Genomic DNA, 15,332 nt, shown 5'->3' with positions numbered 1-15,332 from the left:
GGCTCACAGATTGATTTCTCTCCTGCCTTCCGGCAGGCGCTTCAGGCTCCCCCAGACAAAAACCAGCAGACTGAGGAACAGCTTTTTCCCCAGAGCTGTCTCCCTTTTGAACTATGCCCCTCACTGACTCTTTTGCCTCCCAATACACCCCCACCCTCCTCTAACTTATACTCCTCACAATCACTGCACTGTTTAACATTTGCACATTTAACTTTGCACATATTCATTGCACTGATTCATTTATTTGAACTGTACATACCCACTGCACATGGACATACCCTCTGCACACTTCTGATTACTAATAGCAACCTGTACATATATTCATTTATTGTAAATCTGTTCATTGCTAATACAACCTGTATATAATGTCCATAGTACATCCATCGGTAAATATCACCATAGTTTTTCTATAACTGCACTTATATAACATATACCTGTATCCTGCACTTGCTGCTATTGCACTGCTGGTTAGACCTAAACTGCATTTCGTTGCCTTGTACTTGTACATGTGTAATGACAATAAAGTCAAATCTAATCTAATCTAAAAAAAAAAAAGAAAGCAGGTATAATAAAAACAGAAGCCAAAAAATAAAATAACAAGTAAAAAACAGAATGATAATGTGGTAAAATCTGGTGAGGGCTTTTCAAAACACTGCGATTGGGTTTAGGGAAGGGTGGGTGGGTCAATAGATGCTTTTGAAAACACTATTGGTTGGGTTTAGGGAAGGGGATCGATTGGTTGGTCAGTCAGTCAGTCAAACAGTCAGTTGACAGCGGCCTCTGGTGGATTTACGTGAGAAGAGCTGGCGCGTATGACACTCTTGAGAGAAATTTGAGATCTCAAAAAGCATACACAGGGGCTTCTGGTGGATTCGCGGAAACAAATACGGCAAAAAAAACGTAGCTCCTGGGAAGTTTTTTGCTCTCTCCAGAAATGTATATACGGGTACCTAATCAGAATGAGCCTGGGTTGCATAGTTCATGTATTTATGTACTATTTAAATCTTAAAATTCACATATATTTGTCCATTAAAGCATTAAGTTGGGCCGCTCTGTTTTTTATAACCTGTTTTTTTTATTATGTTGTTTTTGTACAGTATGAATAACACATAAACAGTTTAAACAGCTTGTCTTTTTTCTGTAAATGATTTACATCTTACATCTCACTTTTTTATGTCTTCAGAAAACGCCCTTGCTAATACTTTATGAGGTCAAAGTTTCTGTGGCAAGACAGACGATAACAGATACAGAAAGACCACAACAAAAAACGTATTTTGCTTTTGCAATGGCATCAATCACTAAAAATGACACAATGCTCTGACCAGCTTGTATACACTGTGAGCTAATAATCAAGCTAAGAGGGCTGTTCCAAAGAGATATGGAGATTTATGACTGCTGCTATCAAGGTGTACATGTTGTCCAGTTCCTGTTAGACTGTTACCGCAGGTATTGTTTCCTTCTTTACATTCTAGATAGAATTATACATGTGGATATTTCCTGTTAAGCAATGGTGTCGTTGTGACAAAAGGTACTGTATCTCATCTTCATCTTATTTGACCATTTTAAAGTAGCATTTTATGACAAGTTAAGAGTTTCTTTAACATTTGCTAAAGCGCCAGGAGCTCATATGAACAGATGTTGATTTTCAGGGCCTTGTAACTGTTCTGTTGTGATCTTTCTGACAGTCTAACAGTGATCAGATTTCAATGATAAGTTTGTTAGATTTTGTAATGGTATACTAAAAAAACTACTCGTTTGTTTAACCCAAAAGTTTAACCCATTTTCATAATGGTGAAAAAAACCTTCCCTAATACTAACCACACTTATTATTAATTATTATTTATTCTTATTCTGGGTTTGAAATATATATATTTTTCACTAGCTGTCTAATTTGGCTACAATTTGCCCATTTAACAACTTACTAGTCAAAACTAAATTGTCAGAAGTCACAGCTTATGAAACTTGTGCACCAAACTATCATGTCATAATGACAAAATCACGTGATCATATAATTTTTCAATAATAAAATTGATGTGCTTTTCATGTAAGTATGACTGAAGGTTAATGTTTGTCTCTGAAACCCAAAGGTTTGACTGCCTTAAAACATTTAGACATTTGTTTTTGCACAAAAGGCTCTGACAATGTGTTTTGGCTGTATAGCTAAATATTAACTGGGAACACAGTGAAGCAGCACATGTCAGACATCTCAAAGAAAAGAGATGACTGGTGATTCTCAAGATCAATACCGCAGTCTAATCGCCATTTAGGCTAAAGTTCACTTCAAGACTGAAGAATCTTGAGTCAAGGAGTTTGAATCACTAACTCACTATCCTTCGACTTATTCATGTTTTAGCAGAGGTCGTCACATTGGAATTAACTGACAATTAATCTGACATGCACTACCGTTCAAAGGTTTGGGGTCAGTAGGATTTTTAAATGTTTTAAAATAAGCTTCTCCAGCTCACCAAGGCACCATTTATTTAATCAAAAATAAAGTACAAATTGTGAAATGTTATTGCACTATAGAATAACTGTTCAAAAGTAGTTTATAATTTAATTCAATAATTTATTCGAGTGATTTTAGAGATGATTTTTCAGCTTCATTACTCCAGTCTTCAGAGTCACATGAACCTTCAGAAATCACTCTAATATTAATAAATTTTCAAATATTCATAATGAATCATTCATTCATTTTCTTTTCGGCTTAGTCCCTTTATTAATCTGGGGTCGCCACCGCGGAATGAACCGCCAATGTATCCAATATATGTTTTTACGCAGTGGATGCACTTCCAGCTGCAACCTATCATTGGGAAAATTAATATTATTATAATTATGATTAATGGTAATAGTAATAAAACCAATAATGACTGGAGTAATAATTTCATTTGAAACTTCATTCAATAAGAAAGCAGTTATTTAAAAATGTAATAAATATTTAACAATTTATTTTTTACATATCATAAATGCTGCCTTGATGAACAGAATACTTTTCTTTAAAAAATAAAAACATAAAAAAAATTGACCCCAAACTTTTGACTGGTAGTGTATGTTTTATGTGGTCCAGCCACAATCCAGCTGAAAAAAACACACATACACTCTCTCATTCACTCATACACACACTCATATACTACAGCCAATTTTGTTAACCAAATTGACCTATACCGCATGTTTATGGGGGAGATATTTAAACAAAACAACCGTGCAATGGAAATTTATATTGCTTTAAGTAACATTTGGGTTTTAAAAATCTACCATTTCACTCAATGAGTTTTTAGCTGAAATTTCTCCATAGAGTTTGAATGTAAGCATAAATACAATCAATTGAGGTTCAAAGAAAGTCAAATAACTCATACTCGTAAGATAAAGATTTTTTTTTTAGAGCGATACTAGCCAAAGAAGAAGTACTTTGGATTTCACAGGGATTTTTGTTGCTTTATATATACAGTTGAAGTCAGAATTTTTAGCCCCCCTGATTTATTAGCCCCCCTATTTATTTTTTTCCACAATTTCTGTTTAACGGAGAGCAGATTTTTTTCAACACATTTCTAATCATAATAGTTTTAATAACTCATTTCTAATAACTGATTTATTTTATCTTTGCCATGATGACAGTAAATAATATTTTACTAGATATTTTTCAAGATACTTCTATACAGCTTAAAGTAGCAATTAAATGGCTGGACTAGGTTAATTAAGTTAACTAGGCAGGTTAGGGTAATTAGGCAAGTTATTGTATAATGATGGTTTGTTCTGTAGATTATCGAAAAAATATATAGCTTAAATGGGCTAATAATTTTGACCTTAAAATGGTCTAAAAAATTAAAAACTGCTTTTATTCTAGCCAAAATAAAACAAATAAGACTTTCTCCAGAGAAAAAAAAATATTATCAGACATACTGTGAAAATTTCCTTGCTCTGTTAAACATCATTTGGGAAATATTTAAAAAAGAAAGAAAAAAAATTCTAATTTCAACACTATATACTGTATATATATATATATATATATATATATATATATATATATATATATATATATATATATATATATATTGACAAGTGGAAGTCAAGACTCAAACTCAGGCAACATAGACTCGTTCTGAAAATGTAGCGCTATATACATTTCTGGAGATCGTGAAATATGTATTGCAGAGTATTGGTGCTTTTGAAAACACTATTGGTTGGGTTTAGGGAAGGAGGAGGGTGAGTCAGTTGATCGGTCAGTCATTCAGTCATTTAGCCAGTCGACTGTGGCCTCTGGTGGATTTTCGTAGGAAAAGCAGGTGCGAATGGCACTCGCGAGAGAAATTTGAGATCTCAAAAAATGTACACAGCGGCCTCTAGTGGATTCATGAAAACAAAAACTGCAAAAAAACATAGCTCCTGGGACGTATTTGGCGCTCTCCATAAATTTATATCCGCTTGTTAAGTTGTGACATATCGGTGACGTATGGAATACTGTTTCCGGGTTCAAGCCGCTACTCATTTGAATTGAGAAAATATTTGTTTATGGACATTTTTTGTCCCATCACACATTAAAGTGAATTTTATATACAATCATAGTGCACACACCAATCTCTTGGCTTGCTGCATCACAAATACCAAAATTTTAACAATTTCTAAAAAATTATTCACTTTCTGGCCATCGGATATTAGGCATGGATATATATATATATACATATATATTGCGATCGTAATTTTGGAAAGTATTACATCGCTTTGTAAACGTTTATTATTACCATTTGATGAGTCTCCCCATACAGTTTGATAAAGCGCCTGGACCCGGAGGCCGCTTCACCTAAAGTCACACTTAACAAGCATATAGAGGTACATTTTCAGAGCCTGGCTTGAGCTAAGGACAGCCGTAGCACAGTTGTGCTATATGTTGGCACATTGACCACTGGGATATCGGTGCCGACAAAGTGAAGAATTCTTAAAAGATGCTATGAAGAGAACCGTTATAAGCAACCCAGGTTCATTCTGAAAACGTAGTCCCACGGATGTTTCTGGAGACCACAAATTATGTAGCCGGAGGTACGTACAGCTGCATTTCGTTTTTTAAGCGAACGCAACGGGGCGGTGTGACGCTGTTCTCTTTCGCGTTTGCCGGCTGACCACTAACCTCCGTGTGGAGGGCTTTCCTGCTACAAAGAGCTGGTCCGGTTAGCTCATCGTGTACGTCAGCGGACTTGAGACGCAGAGAGGCGCTGACCATGACGATGAACGAGTTCGAGTATGGGGAATAGCGGTTCCAGAAATCAGGTAAGACAAAAACAGAATCCAAAAAATGAAGTGAACAAGTTCACAACAGGCTGAGAATGTGGTAAAAATCAGACCAGGGCTTTTCTTTTTCTGGATGGCTTTTTTTTTTTGAAAATTGTTGGTTGGGTTTAGGGAAGTAAGCGGGCGGGCAGGTCAATCGGCAAAACTGCTTGGGTTTAGGGAAGGAAGAGGAGGGTGGGTCGGCCGATAGGCCGGTCGCCCAGTCAGTCATTCAGCCAGTTGGACGGACAGTCGTTGTGGGCCTCTAGTGGGTTCACGCGAGAATGGCGCGGGCGCAAACTGCACTCGCAAGAGACGTTCGAGATGCGAAAAAGTGCTCACAGTGGCCTTTCGCGGATTCACGAAAACAAAAACTGCACAAATACGTACCTCCCAGGATGTATTTCGCGGTCTCCAGAAACGTCCACGGGACTACGTTTTCAGAATGAGCCTGGGTAATGTAACTTTTTCCAGACAAAATAATATTTTCTTGAGTAAAAAGATTACACTTGTAAAAGCTCTTCAAAGAACCATCACTCCCAATAAAGAATATTTATTTTTAAGAATGTAATCATGTAGAAACACACATAGAAAAAATACTATCAATGCAAAATTTGAATATGTAGCTTCACAAAGCTTTGTTTGAAAGTTTTTAAAGAATTATAGACTATATGAACATTCTTATGGTGCATTTCACAGATTTTCTGACATTCATCTTTGCTTTAATCTACAGAAAAAAAAGTGCAGATGGATAAAAACACACTGAAAATGAGTGTTGCTCTATCATGCACCATTCTTATTTTTTTCACTCTGCTTTTGGCATACACTGACATCAAACCTCTTCACCCATACATGGCTCCTTTATATAAAGTGGCCAAAAAAACAGAAAGTCCATCATCAATTACACCTATTGAAGATTCGGAGCATTTCATGGTGTCTGCGTTTATTGACCACAGACTGGGCGGGGCCATTCGAGTCATCAGCATAATCAAGAGAAACAGTCTTCAGCCACTTTACTGTGTTTACTGTAGCACTGAACATGACTGCAAAACTGTTGCGACTGAGGTCCAGGTACACACCGACCATTTTGGCTTCCCATTTCATGTAGCAGATGTGATTTGTAAAGGCAACAATATGCAATATGCAAGACGTGTCACCATCACAACTCAAGAAAATACATCCAACCTCAAGATGAAGTATCTGCCGATTAATAATAAGGAGGTCAAAAACACTTTTAAGTTTGACTTCACTGTATGCTTCTCCAGCCTTTTTGGAAACTACAACAATGTACTGCAGTTTGCCCAAACTATGGAGATGTACAAGCTTTTGGGCGTACAGCATGTGGTCTTATATAAAACCAGCTGTGGAAAAGATCTAGAGAAGCTTCTGAAATATTATGAATCAGAAGGGATACTGGAGATTGTTTCTTGGCCTATCAATAAGTTTCTGAATCCATCCTCAGGCTGGAATTTTCAGGAACACGAGGGCGATCTCCACTATAATGGTCAGTTAGTAACACTCAACGAGTGCATGTACAGACACATGTATCAATCCAAATATCTTCTTCTGAATGACATTGATGAGATCATTATGCCGTACAAACACACTAATTTACAGTCTCTTATGGTGTACCTCCAATCTACTCACCCTGGTGCCAGTGTATTCATTGTTAAAAGCCACTTATTCCCCACAACACAGTTTGAGGAGAGCGGGAAGTTCAAGCGAAAAGAATGGAATAATATTCCTGGAGTAAACATCATGGAGCATATTTACAGAGCACCAGAACCAAAGAACGTTTACAATCCCGCAAAGATGATCGTAAACCCGAGGAAGGTGGAGCAAACCTCAGTACATTCCTCTTTGAAATATTCTGGACATTTCTGCTTTGTAGCTTTTGATGTGTCTAGGATGATACACGTGAGAGAACCCTTTCAGAATGGTGAGAATCTTACAAAAGAGCAATTGTTTGTAGATAAAAGAGTCTGGGACTTTAAGCAAGAACTGATACCCAATGTTGACCGGACTTTGAAGCTTTCGGGTTTGTCAACATGATTTTATAAGAAGTATGCAAATGTGATCAATTGTAAATCAGAGTTTTATAACTATAAAGAAGACCAAAATAAAGTTAAACTGATTAGTCCCGTACTGCTGATATGCTCTCTGTCCCTTTAAATTTTCTGTAGTTGTCTGTACCTAGTATAGTTATGTTAACTCTAGCTTTTTCCTTTAGGAGTTTTTCACAATCAATTGTTCACAATCCACAGAGTTACTTATGTACTACAGAGTACAGCGTTGTGCATACTTATTATACATGTATATACATAGAACCATTATTTATTTTCTTGTTTTCAAAAGGAGAAATTTATATTTTTATTTTGTTTATTTAAATGTATACTATTTGTAAACATCTTTTCAACAAACAAAAATAACAAACAAAATAAAAGTATTGGTCTTATTTCGCATTCGCATGTGTAAGAAAGCTCTTTTTTGCAATATTTCTAAAACCGATTCCTTTGCTTATGCATGGGATATTAGGAATAATAATTGTTTGCTCTACAAAAGCATAAATAAACTCTTAATTGGCGGCTATTTTTACAGTGTAATTTAAAATATTTGTAAAATATTTCAACTTTAAAACAGAACGTGGAGGCAAATCTGTATCTGTTGAACTGTGGAATAGCACTCTAATATTGTTTATGTCTACAGCTTTACAAATTATATACAGCTACTCAAATATAGCTTTGATTTTTGCCTATTACGGTGTCTGTCAATGTTACATGAGACACAATCATATTTAAGTATATATGTAATGTAATATAAACTTAATACATTAAAAAATAAAACATTTTAGGATAAAACATTTATAATAAATAATAATAATGATAATAATAATAATAATAATAATAATAATAATAATAATAATCATAATTAGTATATTTAAAATTGTTTATTTATAATAATATAATATAAATTGAATAGATAAAAAATATAAAAATATAAATATTTAATATATATCTCTCTCACTCCTTTCTCTCTTCCTCCACTGGCAGGTTTAATCTGCTCCAGTAGTCTAGTCTGAATTAATGACAGTCCCATTTTGCATGTTACATAAAGGCAGTCACGAGTAGCTATTGCACTGTGCTAAGATGATCTGTGAACTCACCAAATGTCTCTCAATATGGAATAATTCATTACAGTGCAGATGTAAAAACTACAAACCTGACTTATATAAAAATATATAAATATCTGCATTACAAGGGACAATGTGTTATTCTTCAGCATTAACATTTACAAAGTCAAAGAAATCCCACATCAGCCAGTTACAGTAGTATAACAGCTACAAAAAGTTTACTTGGAACATAATAGGACTTAAAGTTCACCCAGAAAAAGAAAATTCTGTAATTAATTATTCATCCTTATGTTGTTTCAACTCCCTATAGCTTTTGTTCTTCATCTTAACACAAATTAAGATATTTCAAATGAAATTCGTAAGCTCTCTCATTCTCCGTAGACAGCAATGGTTCTGTGTTGGTTAAAGTTCAGAAAAGAAAACAAAACATTGTTTAAACATTCAGTGGTTTAATTGTAAGCAAAAAAGCTCTAAGAACACTTTTGTGCACCAAAGACTCTGTAAAAATGAATTTGTTTGCCTTTGTCTTTTGTATTGGTTTAGGGTGAGTGTCACACACTGTAAAAAATATTCGGAAATTAGCAGTTTTCCATATTTTGTGATATTTTTCCCATTTATTTATGCTCTTGAATTACATTATGGGACGCTGATCTTTCTTATAACAACTAATAACCTTGAAAGGTTTGAAAAATTACTTTTATGAACATTTTTAATAGTTTATTTTGGTGATATTTTGGTCTGGGTTGGTGTTAAATGTTATGGTACAAATACCTTGTAATAAACTGGTAGTACATTGTCATTTTATTTTACAGACTTAATTCTCTCAATTTTTTATTTTACATTTTATATATATAACTGAAGAGTTGAATTTACAACATCAGAATCCATATCACAGCAATATCACTCTGTAGCCCAAGACTGGTTACTCACTGAAGCTAAGCAGGGCTGAGCCTGATCAGTACTTGGATGGGAGACCACATGGGAAAACTTGGTTGCCATTGGAAGTGGCCAGCAGGGGGCGCTCAACCTGTGTTCTGTGTGTGTCCTAATGCCACAGTATAGTGAAGGGGACACTATACTATCAGTTAAACCGAGGTCATGACTCTCTATGGTCATTAAAAATTCTCGTAAAGAGTAGGGGTGTAACCCTGGTGTCCAAATCCCTCCATCAGCCCTTACCGTTAATGGCATACCAATCATCCCCATCCACTGATTTGGCTTTATCACTATAGCTAGTATGTGGTGAGCCCTGTGTCCTGTGGCTGCCGTTACATCATCCAAGTGGATGCTGCACACTGGTGGTGGTGTGGAGATACCCCCTCACGATTGTGAAGCGCTTTGGGTTTATGTCCATACATGATAAATGCACTATATATAAAAATACACATTACTTACTAACTTATTTACTAAAAGGCAACAAAGCAGAGTTCAAGGTCCCATAATCCAACTCACAACCATAAATAAACAGGAAAAAAATACAAAAACTGTCTCATTAACAGATATTTTTACTTTTGAGTTGCTTTATTACATAATAATAATAATAATAATAATAATAATAATAATAATAATAATAACAACAACAAATCTAATAATATTAATAATAGTATAAATAAAATTTTAAATCAGGGAACTGTGGCTGAATCAACACGGAACGCCCTACAAAGATTACTTCTTCAGGGAATGTACATTTAAAACAATAATGTGAACACATGTGCCAGACAGCCTGATATGAAGCATGAAAGTCCACAATCTTTAAATGTCAGTGAAGAATTCTGCTCCAGCCATGACTAAAGGTCAGTTTGGACACAAGACTTCTCTAATGTGGCATCAGTGCAAGCAGTCAAATGAAATTTGCTTTGGTGAGTTCCTCCAGTCATTTTAAGTTTGCACCAACACTGTGCGATATTTACCATGACGAAGAGAGTCTGATTCACTTTAATATGAGAACAAACATGGACCTAACAGAATTGTAGCCTCTATAAAACATTCAATATCTGCTTCAACATTGAAATTTACACTTGTGTGACGTGCGTGAAGCCAGTGTTCCTACGAGATGACAGCAGGACATTCTTTATGCAGGAAAAGCACTAAAATAACACACCAGTCTTGCTTATCCATGGCTGTACTCTGATGATATACTCTGATAATGTACCATTACTTCTCTCCTCACAGATACTAAATTCTTGATTTACAGGGATGGAGGAAAACAGAAAAGGCGAAAGAGTGTTTTTTGTATTTCATTATGCCCTCTCAAGCTTGCAAAAATATGTCAATTAACCAAACCATATGTGGAAGTGAGTGTGTAAATGTGCCGTTTTGCCTGCAGGGACAGCACTTTTTGCACTTCTGTTAAGGTTGATGCATACATTTATTAGCAGATGTACACATTATGTGGGACATCGGTCTGGTTCATGAATATTAACCAGGTTATATGGAACATCATTTCATCCATATTCACACACACCCATATATAATATACACACACAAACCAAACACACACACACACGTTATCAGTACACATGTAACCATTTGAACCACTGTTATTATTAATAGTAATATTTACACATTCCAATTAAATGAGTTGCAAATCCAGTAGTGTAATAGAAAGAAAACAGACAACTGTAATGTCTTGCCTTCTGTTTTTGCTGAGTAATTGACCAAAGCATTGAAAGATGGTGTTTCAATAGCAGTGTTAAGTTTAATGAGAGAATGAATTAATTCTGTAAAGAAAACAGATGTCATTACTGAAGTTTAATTCACGAGATAATTCAAATTAAAACTATTTAATCTCATGGGTTCAAAATGATTTAGCTCTATAGTCCCATTTTCCTTTATTACATTTAAATACGTCATTAAATTTTGTGGAAATGTGTATCATAATTATATTAAGTTACACACAAACCATTTGTGTGTGTGAGTGTGTGCGTGTGTGTGTGTATGTGTGTGTGTGTTTAATGCCACTAATCCTGCAAATTCTGGGACCTGCAGTGATCAGCTCATTGTATTAACCTGGCACCTTGTTAACAAGGCTTAGTTTCCTAGCAGAACTGATAAGCAGAGTCTGTGATCGCACTTGTGGCCATTGTGTAAATCCAGACAAATCAATATTTACAGGCTGCAGGTCTCTTGTCGTCTCAGATGTTGTTTTTAATTGAATCATCTTTCAAAAAACAGCCTTTTTGCAGAAAAATAACCCCATCGCACTGTGAACGTTGTGTGATAAATGCTGAACAGCATCAGGAAAAACTAAAATAAAATAAATATTCACACAATCAGTTGATAATATTTAACTGAAAGGAAAAATCATTTTTAAAGGGCATCAATGATGAAAAATCATCTTTTGTACGCTGTTTGGACAGAACTGGCTATAGGTATAGTGTGTCCACAGTCATACTGGAGTGATATAAAGAAAATAAGTCTCTTCATTTAATTTCCTGGCGTTCAAAATAGGATCCAAATCCCTCCCATTTTTGAGGCCCACTGCAACCTGATGTAGGAGTGCGGTTTTCCCACCCACTGAATTGATTGACAGCCTCGTATTAGCATGTAACACATATAATCATATCAACAAGACAGGATGTGCACAAAGCCACTGGGATTAAAAGATCTGTTCAGCTCTCTGTGATCATCAATCATCATCAAATGTAATCAAGAATGAGTTTTAAACATAATCAAGAATACAAGTATAAAACATTATAAAACAGTGCATGTTAATGAATTACAGCGATTTTACCATCTTTACTTTATCACCACAGGCGCATGTTAGTACAATTATAAAGGAAGACGCTTCAATCCTGGTTTGTGGACGTTAAATCAGGTTTATTTGATACATTAACATAACGGATATCTATACAGCAGTAGAATTTAACGCGGATCCTATCACATTTGCCATGCAAAAACAGTGCAAAGTTAAACGTGCGTGCTGTGTGTGTGTGTGTGTGTGTGTGTGTGTGTGAACTTTGAAACAACATTGTGTGTGACTCATCGTTAGAACTCCACATCAAATACATCAAATAATAATTGGGAAAGGTCTTACTGTAGTATTTCTCAAACGTTACGCGAGATCTTCTTCCTTCATGTCTGTCACTGTGCTGTTTATCTGAAGCAGCCGAGGTGGAGATTGAGGCACACTCTGCCAGGCAAGTGGGAACGGTGGGCGGGGAGAACCAGCATTAAAGGCACAGGCAACAAAAACAACCACATTGTGTTCAGAGCAGAACATCCAATATTCTAAAAGATATAATAAATCATCTGATGGGTGTTTTGAGCTGAAACATTATAGACACATTCTGGACACGCAAAAGACTTATCTGACATCGTGAAAAAGGGGTAAAACAGATGCCCTTTAAATAAAATATAAACAAAAGTCAAATTTCTTGAATATATATGGGTCAAAGACTAAAATGGGTTTTCATGCATTAAACGAATAAGTGCAGTGCAGCTGGAATTATATCATACAATACAATGTGTTCATACTTGTTTGTTCTTATCAAAACTAATGACTATCGTACATATTTATTGGGATTTACAGAATACACTAAATAAAGTGTGACTGTTTATGTACCAAAAAATCTTGTGAGGCATATTTACATCAATTGTCATTTTAAATATTTATGCTTTGCCACTATCCTTCAAATCAATGGGATTTACTCTTAGCAAGATGTTTTTATTGATTAAAAAAAGAGCAAATAAAAAATGTCTAGACATTAACAAAATAATGGGATTGCAGTATTTTAATTTCTGTTTTAAAGAACAATTGGACAGTCTACATTAAGGAATAATTCACCCTAAAATTAAATAATTGATATGTATCGTTATACCATTTTGTTTACCTATTCATTATGTTAAAAAATTACCTTGTTCTTCATTACATGGAATATAAATGTAGTGTGTGTCATTCATGCACTAATTAAAATCACTTGTTGTCCATTTTGTTCGCTCATCGCCTCAGTGTATTCAAGTACTTAGTTTCCTTTGTTCTTTTGTCTGTTCTCCATTATGGTTTATGTGGTCCTTCTGTCTCTAGTGTTTTGAGTATATTGAGTTTTACTAATGAAATCTAGACTATTGCAATTGTGGCGATCTCATCTTTATTTTGCAACCCAACACGTAACATTTTAATAACAATACACAGAGGTCGCATTAAGGAAAATTTTCAATTATAATGTAATAAATAATGTTCACAGTCCAATCTTTTTGCTTAATAGACCTCAGCGAATCACTAGTGGAATTCATTTAGATTTGCATGTATTTTTATATATATAAGAGTGTCTCTATTCTTTGACTGGTATTTTATAAGCACAGAATTACAAATTCAGCTAAAAATCTCTAAAACTTAAAACTAAACCTCTTAGATCACTTGAGTGTAGGGCCGAAATGGCAAAAATGAAATGTGGATATTTATTTTCCATATTGAACGATAACAATATATATTTTGATATAAGTTGTTAATGCTGCCAGATTTAAAAGAATATCCCAACAATTGACTGAAGCCACAAAAATTAGAGGGTCCATTAAATGGCATAAAAGATTTACGGCCAATATATTTTCGGTGGCCGAAAATTTGGTACATCTCTAATATGAACAAACATAGATTCCCATTGTTGCACATTTCTGCTGTGTGATTGGCTCTTAATAAAGCATCATTTTTATTCAGAGTCAAAGAAAACTTCCTGTTGAACTGGCTCAATTATCTAAAAGAAAAAATTATTTTCTGCGTTGACAGAGGCCAGTGTGAGCCTTTTACTTATATAACAAATTACTTGTGCCTCGGAACTTGAAATGCAATGAACACACAGTGGCATTTGGAGGTGCGAGACCACTCTTTGAAGCATAGCTGCTCAAGACAGTTCTGGGAGGTAATAATACCAAACCACTTTGAAGACAGACTTTGGCAAAGGCATTTTAGAATGATCAAAACAACATTTCAGATGTTTAAGCTGGTCATTTCACTGGTTTATCCATTACCGTCTCATTACCTATTTTTGTTATCATATTTATTTATCCTTTATTTACCAGGAATTTCCCATTGAGATATGCATCTCTTCTACAAGTGGGTTCTGGCAAAAATGGCAGCACAAAAAGTTTCAGATACAAAAATACACATACAGTTGAAGTCAGAATTATTAAACCCACTTTTATTTAATTTCTATTTATATATATATATATATTTCCCAAATGATGTTTAACAAAGCAAGGAAATGTTCACAGTATGTCTGATAAAATTTTTTCTTCTGGAGAAAGTCTTATTTGTTTTATTTCGGCTAGAATAAAAGCAGTTTTTAATTAAAAAAAACATTTCAAGGTCAAACCTGCCTAGTTAACCTAATTAACCTAGTTAAGCCTTTAAATGTCACTTTAAGCTGTATAGAAGTGTCTTGAAAAATATCTAGTCATATTATTTACTGTCATCATGGCAAAGATAAAATAAATCAGTTATTAGAGATGAGTTATTAAAACTATTATGTTTAGAAATGTGTTGAAAAAAATCTTCAGAAATTAGAAATTAGAAAAACAGAAAACAGAAATTAGGGAAAAATAAAAAATAAACAGGGGGGCTAATAATTCGGGGGGTGGGGGGGTAATAATTCTGATTGCAACTGTAGGTGTTTTAACCTCATTGGGAAAATGTCCACGTGAGTATGCCACATACAAACGTGTCCATATACAAACGTCAGACTGCCACTAGGCTGTTCAGAGCTCATCCCAGACTCATGAAAGTATCCACAATCTAATAGAACACACACACTCAAAGTACAATCCGTTTCTCACCCAAGGTTGAAGGTATTCTCAGCCAGCTTTATTAAAACTGGTTAAAAACCAGTATAATCTACATCCAATCTTTACACATAGGAGGAATCTCCTCATTCACCACCAGTGTGCAGCATACACCTGGATGACGCGACGGCAGCCATTTTACACCAGACCGCACACCACACAACAG

General features: G+C 35.0%; 1 protein-coding gene and 1 pseudogene across 2 annotated transcripts; both read left to right on the top strand.

Moving 5' to 3' along the window:
• The window catches only part of LOC130233397 (selenoprotein Pa-like), a 234,583-nt pseudogene that overhangs the window by 13,068 nt on the left and 206,183 nt on the right, over positions 1 to 15,332 (top strand).
• LOC130233395 (glycosyltransferase family 92 protein F13G3.3-like) lies at positions 1,425 to 7,404 on the top strand. Of its 2 annotated transcripts, none has more exons than XM_056463426.1 (2): positions 1,425 to 1,446; positions 5,993 to 7,404. In XM_056463426.1, the coding sequence occupies exon 2, from the start codon at positions 6,007 to 6,009 to the stop codon at positions 7,309 to 7,311; it is 1,305 nt and encodes a 434-aa protein (XP_056319401.1). In that variant the 5' UTR covers positions 1,425 to 1,446; positions 5,993 to 6,006; the 3' UTR covers positions 7,312 to 7,404. The 2 variants fall into 2 exon arrangements, with proteins under 2 accessions (XP_056319401.1, XP_056319400.1); XM_056463425.1 differs by having other exon boundaries at positions 1,435 to 1,528.

The sequence above is a fragment of the Danio aesculapii genome, chromosome 8 (genome assembly GCF_903798145.1).
Source record: "Danio aesculapii chromosome 8, fDanAes4.1, whole genome shotgun sequence".
In the NCBI taxonomy this organism is placed as follows: domain Eukaryota; kingdom Metazoa; phylum Chordata; class Actinopteri; order Cypriniformes; family Danionidae; genus Danio; species Danio aesculapii.
The sequence above is the reverse complement of the archived record's forward strand: the minus strand, read 5'-3'. Positions and strand labels throughout refer to the sequence as shown.

Bases quoted from the DNA above. Each gene is read 5' to 3' on its own strand.
- LOC130233395 (XM_056463426.1), top strand. From the start codon at position 6,007: ATGGATAAAAACACACTGAAAATGAGTGTTGCTCTATCATGCACCATT.